This window comes from Lactuca serriola, chromosome 8 (genome assembly GCF_051521515.1).
Source record: "Lactuca serriola cultivar US96UC23 chromosome 8, Lser_US96UC23_V15, whole genome shotgun sequence".
Lineage (NCBI taxonomy): Eukaryota > Viridiplantae > Streptophyta > Magnoliopsida > Asterales > Asteraceae > Lactuca > Lactuca serriola.
The window spans coordinates 36,100,500-36,115,571 of NC_136415.1; the positions used below are offsets into that span (position 1 = coordinate 36,100,500).

General features: G+C 32.4%; 2 protein-coding genes and 1 non-coding gene across 4 annotated transcripts; 2 read left to right on the plus strand and 1 right to left on the minus strand.

The window, feature by feature from the left end:
• Nucleotides 1–1,601: 1,601 nt before the first annotated feature.
• LOC145066797 (uncharacterized) lies at nucleotides 1,602–3,275 on the minus strand. The gene is made up of 5 exons (XM_079014065.1): nucleotides 3,063–3,275; nucleotides 2,519–2,647; nucleotides 2,304–2,424; nucleotides 2,154–2,235; nucleotides 1,602–1,978 (listed from the first exon to the last, which is right to left on the minus strand). The coding sequence occupies exons 1-5, from the start codon at nucleotides 3,273–3,275 to the stop codon at nucleotides 1,684–1,686; spliced, it is 840 nt and encodes a 279-aa protein (XP_078870191.1). The 3' UTR covers nucleotides 1,602–1,683.
• Nucleotides 3,276–4,166: 891 nt separating this feature from the next.
• On the plus strand, nucleotides 4,167–7,390 carry LOC145071391 (increased DNA methylation 3-like). Of its 2 annotated transcripts, XM_079018289.1 has the most exons (4): nucleotides 4,167–4,400; nucleotides 5,751–5,855; nucleotides 6,388–6,763; nucleotides 6,964–7,390. In XM_079018289.1, the coding sequence occupies exons 3-4, from the start codon at nucleotides 6,469–6,471 to the stop codon at nucleotides 7,203–7,205; spliced, it is 537 nt and encodes a 178-aa protein (XP_078874415.1). In that variant the 5' UTR covers nucleotides 4,167–4,400; nucleotides 5,751–5,855; nucleotides 6,388–6,468; the 3' UTR covers nucleotides 7,206–7,390. The 2 variants fall into 2 exon arrangements, with proteins under 2 accessions (XP_078874415.1, XP_078874413.1); XM_079018287.1 differs by lacking the exon at nucleotides 5,751–5,855 and having other exon boundaries at nucleotides 4,168–4,400.
• Nucleotides 4,736–4,797, plus strand: LOC145071766 (small nucleolar RNA snoR101). The gene has a single exon (XR_013690774.1). It is a non-coding gene; the product is annotated as a small nucleolar RNA snoR101 (small nucleolar RNA).
• Nucleotides 7,391–15,072: the final 7,682 nt, after the last annotated feature.

The window sequence follows — 15,072 nt, forward strand, 5'->3', positions numbered from 1 at the left end:
AAATACGATTGAATGTGTTTCTTGGGATTATAATTGGAAGATAACCTAAACAATATAACATGTAATGAAAAAAAAACAAAAATCTTACCTTGTTTAAAATGTTAGGCTTTTTTAAATCGCCTGAAAGATATTCACCGTCGAAGGAAAAATACACTACAAAGGAGTAAACAAAGATCAATGAATATGAATGAGAAAAATATGAAGATCGATGATGATGATAAAATATGTATGGATTTTATCCGGGCCTAATATATGGGAATTCCAACTTAATGATAATTGTCAAGTTTCCTTAATTATTGAATTTAATAGTTGTCATTTTACTAATTAATATATATTAAAATTATTAAATGATTGGTTTAAAATTGGTCATACATTCACACAATATTTAGAGTTTATATATGAACCTAACTCTCTCTCTGTGTGTATATATATATATATATATATATATATATATATATATATATATATATATATATATATATATATATATATATATATATATATATATATACTAGCCGTCTACCCGTGCAAAGCGATGGGCGTAAGATATTTTTTTCGACAATTAGTTTCTTTTCGTGACGAAAAATAAGAATCTGGGAAATCACAAAAACTATTTATGTAATTTTGTCTAAAACTTATTAAGATTTTCAATAACAACTTTGTATACTTTTAGTCATCCGATCATAATAATAAAAAAAAACAAACTCAAAACAACATACATATAATTAATAATGGTTGATTGTACAATATTAATCACACAACTATTTCTTATACATCACAATGGAGGTGTAAAGTGTCATCATTGCCTCTTGCCAGCATGTTAACCATCAACTATTTCCGCATCAATGACATTATGCCGAAAACTTTTGTATATAAATATGGTGTCATTACACAACCTATTTGATAGATAAATATTATGTAACAATATGGTATTGATAAAAGAGGATTAAACGGGATAATATGCATCAAAAGTCATTTGTATATATCTAAATCTCAACCTAAACCTGTTTATTTTCAGGCTGGGTCAATATCGAGTTACCGATTGGGTCGAGAGTTGTCTCCCCTATAATTTAGCTATACAAATGTTGCATCGGAAGATGACTACAATGGTGATATTGAGGGAATTAGTTATAATTTGGGATTTGAATTTTGAAATAAAAAATATGATGTTTGGCTTGAACCCATTCTTTGGATTTGCCACAATTAGAATCCATTTGAAATATAATATAAACTTTTGGAATGAAATTAGAGAATTGGAGAAAAATTGTCATTCTTTAAGTGGTTGAATGTGATATACATAGATTGTAATTGGAGAAAATGCAACTGATGGTCAACGGTCAAGAGAGAAAGAGAGAGGGGCTAGATGGCCAATTTTTTACTTTGGACCCACCAAAAGTAACTATTACGCAATCATCTTTTGTTATTTCAAGATAAAAAATCTAAAATGACGTGAAGTCAAATATGTACTCATCTAAAACAGACGTAAATACTAAAGAACTTCGAAATTAGTATCATATAAAATTAACACCCATTGTAGCAAACTATTTACCAAATTACAACAATAAATACCTTGAAAAACAAGTGTTACACAGACAAAACTATACAAAATGTGGTGCTTCCGACAAATTACCACCATGTTTAGGTGCCTCAAAAAGCTTTTTCTACTCTGTACAAATGACAAGTTTACCCATGTGTTCCCACCCATCCATTAGGGATACCATGTTTATGAAACCATTCAGGCATGTGAAACTTTTCATAGAGTAGAGGCCTTACATCACCCTGTTCAGACAGTTGCTTCAGAAGTGGGAGAATGACATCAAGAAGCTGATTATCATGTGGTTGTCCAACAGAAAAAGGCATGCATGGGATTCCATTCACTGGTTGCAATAAGAAACTGAATGGATTGTTGTCAACAATCACAATTCTGCAGAAGTTTCTTGATATGCAAGAAAGATCCTTCACATGTTCTCTGTATTCCCTGCAAAAATTAAAAACGTTTAACCTCTTCCTTCAACTATATTATTATCTAGAAAGAGATAGGATAATAAGTGGCTAAATGCAACATATAGCAGTTTCTATTTATCTTAATTACATCATTGTACTTTCAAATTATACTTTATTAGAATTTAGAACATTGTACTTTAAAAACTTACGTGGAACTTGTTGAAGGGCGATAAAGTCTCCGACTAAATCTGTTTTCAGCATCTATTCTGTCAACAAGTGGTTTAGCATAACCTGCAATCATGTAATAAATTAATAACTAAAGCTGAAAAAATCAACAAAATGAAAAGTAGTGAGCAAACCTTCAAGGCCTGCAGTGAATAGAATAAGATCAGCAAATAAACTGAGTTGGGTAAGAAATCCGTGCAATCCAGGACGTTCGAATACTATTACATAGTTGATTTTGGGTTTGCCTTCACTTTCCTTCAAATCAGAAGTTTGAATGTTATGTTTGGTTATTTATCTTTATGATAGATGATAAAGAAGATGAGTAGATGATGAAGATAGACATTCTTACCTTGTCTAAAGATAGACATTCTAGCTCAAACCAATTCAATCCAGCATCTATGGCTTGATTACGAACAATGGCAGGTAAACTGGAAGTCTCATAAGCACATACCAGAGTTTCATCCAAATCAAGAACAACCTACAGCGAGAGTTACATCAATGTTTATAATCAAGCTCAAATCTAATTAGGTTTATGCACGTAATCTGCTTGAAATATGATATTTGATGTAGAGGCGTTGATTCAATGACTCTAAACAGTACGAAGAGGTAAAAACTTAGGTCTCCCGATGTAAAGTATCACTTATTACAGTAGTATTATCATATGATCTAGGAATTTGAAGTTTTGAACACGAATTCAAATTCTAGAAAAGCGCATGCGTCATCGAAATTAATACAAACGCCTAACAGTTGTAAGTTGTTGATTCAATAGAAGCAATAACATAAATGAGGGAAAGGGGGTGATGGGAACTTCCTATATGTATGTGAAATCAGTTATATCGAAGATTACTTACTCTCACAGCCGAACATTGGATCTGCTAAAAATCACAACAAACATGAAAATCGAGTGAGAAGCCGAAGTTAAAGTAGGAATAGAGGATTAGGGAGGATGTAGCGAGAAAGAACTTTGGCTTATCGAACATAATGAGAAATTGATGGAGAAGTTTATATTCATGGCTAGAGATAGAGGATGAGGTTAAAGGCGGATGAGGAGAGCCATGATCTGATACACTATGGATAAATGTAGAAAGATGAATGCTTGGAGCCATGTTTAGGGTTTTTCTTAAAAGGAGAGAGAGAGAGAAGTTTAGCAAACGCCAGATATAAGGAAGATGGACCGGATTAATGAGTATTTGAATTTTGAATTCAGAATTTTATCTTAAGATCTGGGTTTGATCGATTCAAAATTTATCAAAAAATTATGAAGCTACCGATATATTGGGAAAAGATTGGACGGGTGGATTAAAAACTTATACTTATGCTGCATTACTTGGTTATACTTTAAGCTTATATGTTTGGATGATTTAAATTTAATATTATTTTATTCATGATTAATTGTATTTTATGTTTAGAGATTTGAACGTTTTAAAAAAATATTATTATTTTATTGGATCTATTTATAGAAATAGTATGATTTATTTTATAAGTTAGTAAAGATATATATATATATATATATATATATATATATATATATATATATATATATATATATATGTTATGGGATTGCATTATATCATAAACAAGAAATTAAAGAAACCAAAACAAAAAAATCAAAAAATACCGAATCTGAACCAAAAGAAAACATGTAAATCGAACAGAAAAAGACAAACAAAATGACCACGAGACCGGACTGAAAATATCGAGACCAGTCCGAAAAAAGACCGATCCGAAAAAGATTGGATAAGAAAAAGACCGATCGGAATCACTCCTAAAAAAGACTGGACCGTTCTGAGAGCAACCTCAAAAAGAACAGAGCATTTCAAGACCGACCTATAAGTAGTCCGAAACCACCAATGTACAGCTCTAACAACACCAGTTTCCTACGTAAGTAATAGAAAAGATTGGGCCAAATCCGAACAAAAATTAAATAGAGTATATTGGGCTGGGCTTTTTTTCAAACGATAAGTGTGTCTGTGTGTGGATTGTTGCCGGATCAAAAGAAATCAAATTCGGAAAGCTTTGGAAAGCGGAAACATCTTGACCTAATTTACTTTCCAGTTCCCCCCTAAAGGCTACAGCCACAGCCACGCTCCCGTCTCCTTCATTCCTTCGATCCCTTGTAAATAACATCAACTGCCGGTGCTATCAGCTAGCTCGTCGTCGCCGGTGTAGCAACCTAGTTTCCGGCTCGCCGCAGATCATTCTTCTCGCCGCCGCATCCCTCTCAGCCTCAGGTATGATTTTCATTGTGACCTTTGTTGATCTATTCTGTAAATTTCGGGCTTGCAGCCTCACAAACGTAACTGGCCAGATACATGTGAGTATGTCCCTTTGGTTTTCATTACGTATTCTGTTGACATAAACATCGAGTTTTTCGTATCAAAGTGTCTACATCATTGCATCATTGTAAATCACCTTAAACATTGAGTTAATTTTCACTCGAAGTTCACCCCACCTTAAACATTGAGTTAATTTTCACTCGAAGTTCACCCAAAATCAATGTTAATTATATTTATTGCTTGAAGTATGGCTGAAAAAGGGTATTTTGGTGCAATGTTTTGCATATGATGGCTTACACTTGATCTCTAAATAATAGGTAAGTACTGTTGACAAATTCATATTGCTGATGCAATTTTCTTTGGGTGTTGCTATTTAGTATTTACAGCCTTTTTGCAGGGTGCAAAGTGTACAATATCCTAAAAGATTTTAGCAAATAAATTATCATGATACAATCTTCCAAGTTCATATCTATCAGAATCAGTAATTGATGCATCATCTAATGTGGTCAAATTACTTAACTATCATTGTTGTTTGCCAAATTAGTGGTACATTTGTTTTTTTAGATGATTAATACCTCTAGAAAACACAAAATCAGACAAAATTTAGTATTTATGCAACCTATAATCTAAAAATAAAGATTAGCTTACAAGAAAATAATTTGATACCCTTCAATGAAAGATAACCCATAAGTTGATACACAGAAGTTCATAACACAATCACATAAGAACTTTTCTTCATAAATGTTGCCTTCATAAATCATTAGTATTATTGTGAACAACAATATAACGCTCATACTCAAGTAGTCAAGTGGGTTCCTTTTAACTTCAAAAGTGATATAAATTCTTAAAACTTGAAGAAAATCTAGTTGCATTAGTTTCATCATAGATACTAAAAAGAAAAGTGTTGGTAAATTTGTGGCAGAAGTCACAAAACCCTTAGCGATTTTTGATAGTAAAACTTCTAGGTTTTGATTTTAGAAGTCCATGTGTGTATCTTCAAATTGAAAAAGGATGTAGAGAGTAAATTGTTCTCGACGCAGATCTGCAGTCAAACAAAAACACTCGTTGTCCCCAACTATTGAACCCTAATTTTGAAAAAGAAAGGGGAGAAAAAGAACCACAAACGTTGCACCGTTGAAACCTTGATACATACAATTAATCACTCCATTCCTATTTTTCAAATTACAATTTCACAAATGAACCAACAGTAAGAGGGCATTAAGTTTATCGAGAAAAACAAGTAATTCGTTACTACAAAAGTGGAAGAAATTCATAAGATTTAGTGTAATTGTGTGTGGCATGAAGGGAATTTTACCAGGCACAGCTCTGAAGAAGAGGGGTGTTGGTGAATTGATGGAGATATCAGTGAAGCATTTCGTCGAACGATTGGCCGGCCATTGAAACAATAAGGTTTTCTGTTTTCCGATTCGAAATGTTTAACAATGTTAAAGAGTCGGCGAGCTAAGCTGACACCTGAAATTGCGTGAAAATTTACATGATCTTCGTGTTTGTTGTGCTTCGGTTTATTACATGTTTGATTATATAAAATTAAATTACATATTTCTTATATAAAATTGATTGAAAGTAGTATCTTATGCCTAGGATTATATAACATGATATTATTTATATTTTTATTTTGGTTTTTTAATATAGATCCCTAACATTATAATTGACGTTGGATCTTGTTGCGTATTTTTCCTAAACAATATTTCGATTTTTGTATCACGGTATTTGTATAGATTTGTGTTTAAGATAGAACTCGATATACTGATATAAATAGTATTTATCATTCTACCCTTTAAGGAACTACAGATTATCTGAAAGCCGAAAACCGATAAATCATACCGTTTTTCATGGTCCAAGATTCATATGTACACTCTATCTTCTTGTGTTAATTTTCATTAAATATGATAGTAGTAACCAAAATTTATTACCATTTCAGACATGGGTACCTCACAAAAGGACACAAATCATCTGTATTCAATGCAAACCGAATAAACAATTCTTATCATCATTTCAAACAATGGTTATGAAGAAGTTTGAAGAAACAATAGCAGCAAAAGATTCAACCGAAAATGGGAATTCATCATCTTTAATGGAAGAAATTTCAAACAAAAAGCAACGAATTGAAGGACCTTTTGTGATGCCACTTATATCAATTCCTAAACTTGAAGAACAAAGTTCAAATGCATCGATAGTTTTATCTGGAACTGCTAAAAAAGGCGAAATCGGACCACCTTTAGGAACAGTGGATATCGGTGTAAGCAAAAGCGCGTATTTTTTTCAAGTTGCACTACCTGGTGTCAAGAAAGATCCTGGTTTATTTTCTTATTCCTTTTACATCATAATATCAATAGCTGTATCACGTTCTGAAGCGTGATACAGCTATTTTTATCATGCTTTAGAATTCTGAAGCGTGATACAACTAATTGTATCGGGCTTCAGTTTTTGCAGAAGCCCGATACAGGTAAACTTTATGTGAGATTGACATATAAAGTTTACCATTTTGATCTCGCAGGTCAATTTAGCTGTGAGATTGAACGGGGCGGGATGGTTCATGTGAGAGGAGAAACATCAACAGGTGGGAAAACTGTAACGAGACATTCACGGGTTTTTGAAATGAAATTTCAACAGCAATCGCCACCTGGACAGTTTTCTTTGTCTTTTAGTCTACCTGGACCTGTGGACCCCAGGCTGTTTTATCCTAATTTTAGATCAGATGGCATCTTTGAAGCTATTGTTATGAAATGCGAAGAGTAAAGTTTGTGTGGACTATTTTACCCTTTTCAATTAAGCACTTGTATTGTACAGGGATGAAGATGATGTTTGTTGTTTGGGATAGGCTGAAGGTTGTAGCTATTTCTAAACTGTTTTGAGGGGAACTTGTTTTTTACTTAATGGGCTTAAAAATATTAATCATATATAAGACACTTGTTTTGAACAAACTTATATATTTACTATTTTGGTTTATGTCATTTAATATATTTAATGTTTTTTAATTAAGTCATTCATCTAGATCTTAACCAGTTTGGTTAACTGCAAATCTGCTCAAATGGACCTATGGTGTCTATGTAGGATTTTTTTTTAATTTAAATATTATTGTAAATTAAAATTATTTTTATTTATAGTTTATAGTATGTATATTTTTTTTAAAAGTATTGTTATATATAGACAAAATTGCAGAAATGGTCCCTATGGTTTGTCAATTTCTTTGGGTAAGGTCCAAAAAAAATTTATTAGCAAAAAAGCTCTTTATTTGATGGTGTTGTTGTGGTTTTGGTCCCTACTTCGTTAAGTTTAACATCATCGCTAATTTTTGGTAAATGACGGATTAACCCCTAGGACCATTTCTATAGTTTTATCTTTTTACCAAACTACAAGAACCAATTATACATTTTTTTTTCATTTTATTGAATTATTGTATATTAACTCTTTTAATTATTTTTTTTAAACGTTTTTTTATTGTATTATTTTTTATTGGATTATTATATATTAATAAATATTATTTTTAATATATTATATTTATATATTAATATATTACTTTTTTTATTTAAATTTTTTTGAATTTCTTTTTTATTGCATAAATTCTTTTTTATTGGATTATTATATATTAATAAATATTATTTTTAACATATACGTAGTAATATTTATCTATTAGTAAGTGTTATTTTATTGGATTATTAATTTCATTTAGTTAATTTTTTTATTGGATTATTAATTTAAATTTATTATTTTTATTTATAAAATATAATATTTTTTAATTGTTAATATATATATATATATATATATATATATATATATATATATATATATATATAAATTTCTCTTTTTATTGTTTTAAATAAAATTACCAATAAATCTCACCCATCTCACATTTCCTAATTAATTTTAAATATTTGGAAGATAACATATTTTAGACAACACCACCACCATCACTCAGTCGCAACAAATCACTATCGGACCGTCTCCAACCCTATTACTATATATATATATATATATATATATATATATATATATATATATATATATATATATATATATATATAATTGAAAAGCTAGATTTATTATCATTTACAGGTTTTCTTCTAATTTTAACCGAAAAGTCAAAAAACTTTGCGGTTCATTTGTTGGCTATTTTGAAGAATCTGCACTATTGAAAAGTGAGAAGTAAATAAAACCAATGAGCGACAATGAAAGAAGCATGAAGGCAGTTACACTCGTGACTAAGAACAAATGAAAACCATCTGGCACCGGTTTTGAAGAAGAAAATGAGCCAGAGAGACCGAGATCTAAAGATATATCGACTTTGAGAATATACGAAACATTTTTTTTTTCTTAAGATTTCAGATCAGCAGCAACTCATTTGAATTAATGTTATTGTTAGATCCCCGTCTCCTTGTCTTCCCCTATACCCCATCTTCTTCAACGCATCGACTTCTACAGTGGTGTGCTAACTTTGGGAGAAACGTGCCAAATTGTGATTTGCGCCTTCAGGTGTCGGATTCGATGCCCTCCCTTTTAGTTGGACTTATGGAATGAACTGTTTTATGGATAAGAGGTTTGGCCTTAATGACATAATACCCATAACAACTTCTTACAATCTGATGCCTCCTATTAGTTTACTGCCCTGGGCTTGGGCCGGCCCTGATAGGTAGTGTCCATCTAAAAGGGGACTACCTAAAGACAATATTCATAGCGGTTTCTATAGACGGAAACAACCAGAATCTGCATATAGCATTTGGTATCGACATGCCAAATAATGTCGAGTCTTGTACATGGTTCCTGATGAAGTTGAAGCAAGCTCTCGGAGAGGGTAGGGAAGTGTCGTTCATAACCAATATGGACAATGACAAATAATCTACATATAGAATTTGATGAGATTTTATCGACTGCGACAAAATATGTATCCCCTATAATTTCTTAATTTATGGAAACCAATATAAGTATTAAATAGCTTTTGTAACGACTATTTAACTAATGTTAATGAAAAGTATTACCATTTTAGGTAACGCTACCACTTATTTTACATAATTAAGTTTGAACTGACATTACAATATTTAAAATTAGAGTAGATTTCAAGGATAATCGAGATTGCATTTGGTTCAAACTAGCATTGTCTACATGATTTTCAAACAATTCCATGTAGGTCTCAATTATGCTGAACCTATTATTAGTCATTTGGATTCGTTCTTTTATTTTTGCTCTTTTCCTACATGCTTCTTCGATGATGTCCATTGTGTTCACAAATTGTGGTATATCTTTAACGTGACATCCCCTATTTTTCAGAATTGAATAAAAACTTTTCTTTATGCTTTCAAAACCATATTATATTTGTTTGCGGAAAATCTCAGTATAATAAAACATTTTGCAGAAACTGTCTTGTTTTATTAAAATATTGTGAGTAAAGATGTTATTTCTAAATACAAAACCCTAAGGATGTCATAATCAATACAATGCATAAGTTACAGCATAAAGACCTAACGGTTCTGAACACTATTGTAGACTTGTCTCATTAGTTACTTGGCATCCTATTCAGTTCCAACAGTCTTAACGTTGCTACCTATGATGCATATAGTTTGAGTGAGTCAGGTTTAGGAAAACCTGGTGAGACACATAAGGTTTTCAATCCCATAATCTTATTATGATACCAATAATCCATAATTAATAAACCTACAAAACCAATTGTTACCAACAATATATCATTTAACATAGGTATCCATAAGACAATCTACCTCGTCCTATCGATTCTCACATATTGATCCTTAAGATCTAACCTGATGGACGCTGTCAGCAACGGGTAGACTTTTCTGCTTCGGGGATTCCTTGGTAATGGAAGTCAATAAAAGAAAACCATAAGGGAGGATAAAGTATAAACAACTATGGGAATGGACACCCGTTATGTTATAAAATATGTCTGTGGGTTTTAAATTCACATTAACAATGTAATTCACGAGACTTTCTAGATCAATCACGTGTTGTCATCTTACTCTAGTAGACGACCATACATACCTAACTGGTTGTCTGATATAGACCCACCATTTATGGTTATCCAAAAAAAAAGAGGAATACCAGTATAGTACTTTGGTACATAACCTTTTCCCTGACACACAACAATGTCATAGAACAGAGCTTTACTCTCCCCTCTAATCTAACACACACTCATGGCATAAAACTATCCAAAATTCTACTTAATTGAACAAAGCATTCCTTTCAAGTCTTAGTTTGTAACTAGACATGACTACTAAACCATAATCCATCTTAAACACAATTTTCCTGTTTATACAATACCACCACATCCAATGATCACCTCTGAACCTATACGATGATCACCTCTATGGAAAAACCGAAAACTGCACGGACAAAACTTTAAAACTGAAAGATCTATATTAAACGTCCTTCAACATCTAATGATCACCTCTGACCCTATACATATGGACATAGCTTTATTAGGGCGAGGGAGGGCTGCGACCCCCCCCCCCCCCCCCCCCTTATTTTTTTGGTTAGAAGTGGCACCTATATTTTAATTTATACATATTAGACCCAAAACTATAACATTTTGGTTGCACCCCCCCTGCTTACCGATTTTTATACATATTTGATTTGTGTGAAACGAGCTAGTTTTAATCCTACTAACTTAAACACAAAGACAGACACACGAAAGGCAGTGTACCTATCGATTAGCAGTTTAGTTCAGGTAAGTAGGGTATCGAACACAGGGAACGGTAAACAATTAAAATAAATGCTAATATTATCTAATTAAAACAATTAATAAAAGTAGGGGGTTTCTCTAGTTTTGCAAGACTAGAAACTTAAACAATCAATTAACACTTAAACAAAGACAATTAACAACTAAGAAGAACAAGAAAAGACAACTAGATTCAATGATAAAAGAGACTTCTGTTCAGATTCGATTCACTTATTCTTATGGTTGATTTCGTGGCAAGTGCAATGGATCAATATGTCAATGGTTACCGATTCCTAATGTGATTGGGTTCATGTTCACTATTACCAATCCTTTAGTAGATAAGTTAATTCAAATAGTGGTCAGTTGATTAAACTAACAAGTTTCCTAGTGTTCAGTTCATATCAAGTAAGACTTGTAATAATAGCTAATCAAATTTGTTCAATTCAATCAACTCATATGTGGTTGTTCATCACACATGCTCACACATTGATTTACATATTTTCTAGTTAACCCTAGCTTCATGTTCACTATTCCTAGGCATACAATCTTGTATTCACAAAACTATATGAATCAAGTAATCAATAAGATGTTCATGCAACTCAATAACTTACTTAATAACAGAAAACATTTATCATCAATACATGAGGATCTTTAACAAGCTTAACAAGATGAATAACCAAATTAATATTAATCCAACCACTCAATCAAACCATGTTCATAAGATTATCTCATCCAAACAAAAGTAAAAAGCTTTTAGCTCATATCTACAACAAGTAATAATCTAAAATCAAAATCTAATGATTCAAACATGGTTCAAAACAAAGATTAAGAAAAGAAGAATGACTATTTTCCTTTGATTCTCTTCTAAATTGTCTCTTATGTTGCAATCTTGAAAAATAGCAGCTCCAAGAAAGAACCCTTCTGGTCTTTAAAAGTCACAGCTAGCCTCCAGCAAAAAGTTAGGGTTCGAATGAGAAGTGTTTCTATATATAAATTCTGAAAACAGGGCCAACTCGACGAGTTTTCACCACAAACTCGTCGAGTTTTTTTCGATAATCCGTGTATACAGCGTGTACGACAAGGCATCTTCGAATCTGGAACATTCTAACAAACTCGTCGAGTTTGTGCTAAAAACTCGCCGAGTTTCTTTTGGAATCAACATTTTCTCAAAACACGAAAGTCGTCCGAAATTGTGTCTAGTTTTCATAACATTTTGAATCTCGTCAATCTGAGTTACGGTTCATGAGATATGGCCAAAACACTGACGAGGGGTCAAGCTGTCCAGCTACATCCTTCTTTCTTCAATCTTCAATCTCCAAGCTTCCAATCACTCAATCCTCTTCATTTTTCACCCGAGCATGTCTTTTATTGATAAAATTGAAATATTAAGCTAATTAAGTACCTTTTGTTCATTAAATGAGATAGAATCAACATAAAATATTAAGATAATGCATGGATTTTATAACTAGATATGCCCATATCAATATTATATTTTTGGCCCCTCCAAATCAAATGTTGAAGCTCCACCCCTAACTATACAATGCCTAGTGTGGTGAAGCAGACTGTATCGGCTAAAGAAATAAAGTTGACATTTTAGGGAGTCTGTTGTTCGACTTCGAGCAAAAGGAGAGTATGTGCTAGCAAAAAATAAAGACAAGAAGAGAAAGACAATCTAGACAAAAAAACGTCGCATATAAGGCTAGCCGTCAACAAATTTTTTTAGCAAATGTATGTAGGATGTAAATGGAAAACAATCGTAAATTAACCGATAAAAAATAAATTATGATGTGAGATTTAAGAATGACATAACCAAAAGAACCTTATTAGTAGTGTTTGTTTGTGTACTAATCTTATGCAACAATCTTTTCCACTAATAAACACTGAGGCTGTGTTTGGCGCGCCACAGCTAGCTGATAAACTAGCTTATTTTTCGAGTTTTTTTATGTTGTCGTGTTTGGTAAGCCAAAAAGTAGCTTATAAGCTAGCTTTTTGAAAAACTACTTAGACTAGCTTTTTACGAGCTTTTTTAAAATTTTCCAAATACACACTTTAATTAATTGTAGAAACACATACTCTTACATGTCCTTTTATGTAATTTTATATATTTCAGCTAGTTTTACCAAACATTATTTTTTTTAGCTAGCTTTTCAGCTATCAGCTAACTTTTTATTTAACAGCTTGCTTTTCAGCTATCAACTAGTTTTTCAGCAAACAACTAGCTTTTCAGCTAGTACGTCAAACATAGCCTAATAAGATCTAAACATTTTTTATAAGTAACAAATCTCCATATATTTAATAATAATAAAAAGTAAAAAAAAAAAAATTAAAGTTCTGAAAGCCGCTATATGACCCTATAGGTATGCTTTGGTTAAAACATGGACATGCCCTAAAAAACCAATGTGAAGCCCGGACACAACCCTATAAACATGCACGATGGAAGCCTATGGGGCTACACATGTGGTCCGTTGACCGGTATCATGCCCACCCCAAAGCGAGTCCGGGCACTATGTGCATCTTTACTACAATCGACTCTTGATGTCATCAAGTGTGATTGACTGTAAGACCATCTTCAATTTATTTTCATTTCCTTCTTAAAAATGGAGTAAATAATGTTTTATCTTCAACCTTATTTTATTTTTTACTTAATTTTTACACTAAAAAGAAATATTTTTAAGTATATTCTATTTTGCAACTTATATATATTGTCAAATACATACTTTCTACTAATTAGTTTTTAGCATATATATATATATATATATATATATATATATATATATATATATATATATATATATATATATATATATATATATATATATATATATATATATATAAACAAATTAATACATAAATGAAAATAATTCTACTCAAATTCAAATGATAAACCACAAACCCATTTTTTATTTACTTTCATTTTAATCTTAAATGAATAGACCAATCATTTTCTATATATATATATATATATATATATATATATATATATATATATATATATATATATATATATATATATATATATATATATGTAACGACCCGTCTCCGGTATGAAGATTCCATAGTATTTAATTAGAAGTTTGCAAGAGGGACTCGGCGAGTTCATAGCCTGACTCGCCGAGTAGGGACGGGATTTTATGCATGTGTTAGTCGGCGACTCGGCGAGTCCATATTTGGGACTCGGCGAGTCTGCCTGCCTGGAAGAAACCCTAAATCCCCGGGTTGCTCACTATTTAAACCACCTTATAGCCCCCAATCTCGCCTCCTTCACCCTCAGAGAGCTGTGAGAAAACCCTAATCCATCCTTGAGTGATTTAAGTGTTCTTGTGTGAAATTTTGAAGGCTTGAAGAAGAAGAAGAAGAAAGGAGCAAGGGGAAGAGGTGTAGAGCAAAGATCCAAGGGCAAACCAGAGTTCATTGAGGTATTCTTCGGATTTCCTCTCGTTTTATGCTTTAAACCTCCATTAGAACCCTTCTAGAAATAGTTTGATGCTTTTCTCAAGCCTTATGATTGTATGGATGCCCTAATAGGTCGAGATATCCTTAGATCTGTTCATTTGGGAGTTGTATAGCCTGGATCTATTGCCTTTTTGAAGATACTTTGCATGAAAACCCTAGATCTAGCCTTTATTATGCTTTTTGAGCCATTTTAGCTTCATGGATGTATATGGGCACGTAAAGATAGAATCTTTACGTGCTAATCGAGTTAAGGGAGCCCAGATCTATAAGTTTTATACACTGGATTCAAGCAGAATCGAGTTTAGAGTTGCTGCATGCAAGCGACTCGGCGAGTCGGAAGAACGACTCGGCGAGTCGAGTCGCGAGTCCCCGATTTTCCCGTTTTTGAGTGATGCCGAGTGGGACCAGTGAGTGGTAGAGTGGACTCAGCGAGTTTGAGGTCAGACTCAGTGATGGAGGGACTCGGCGAGTTGTTCATACAACTCGGCG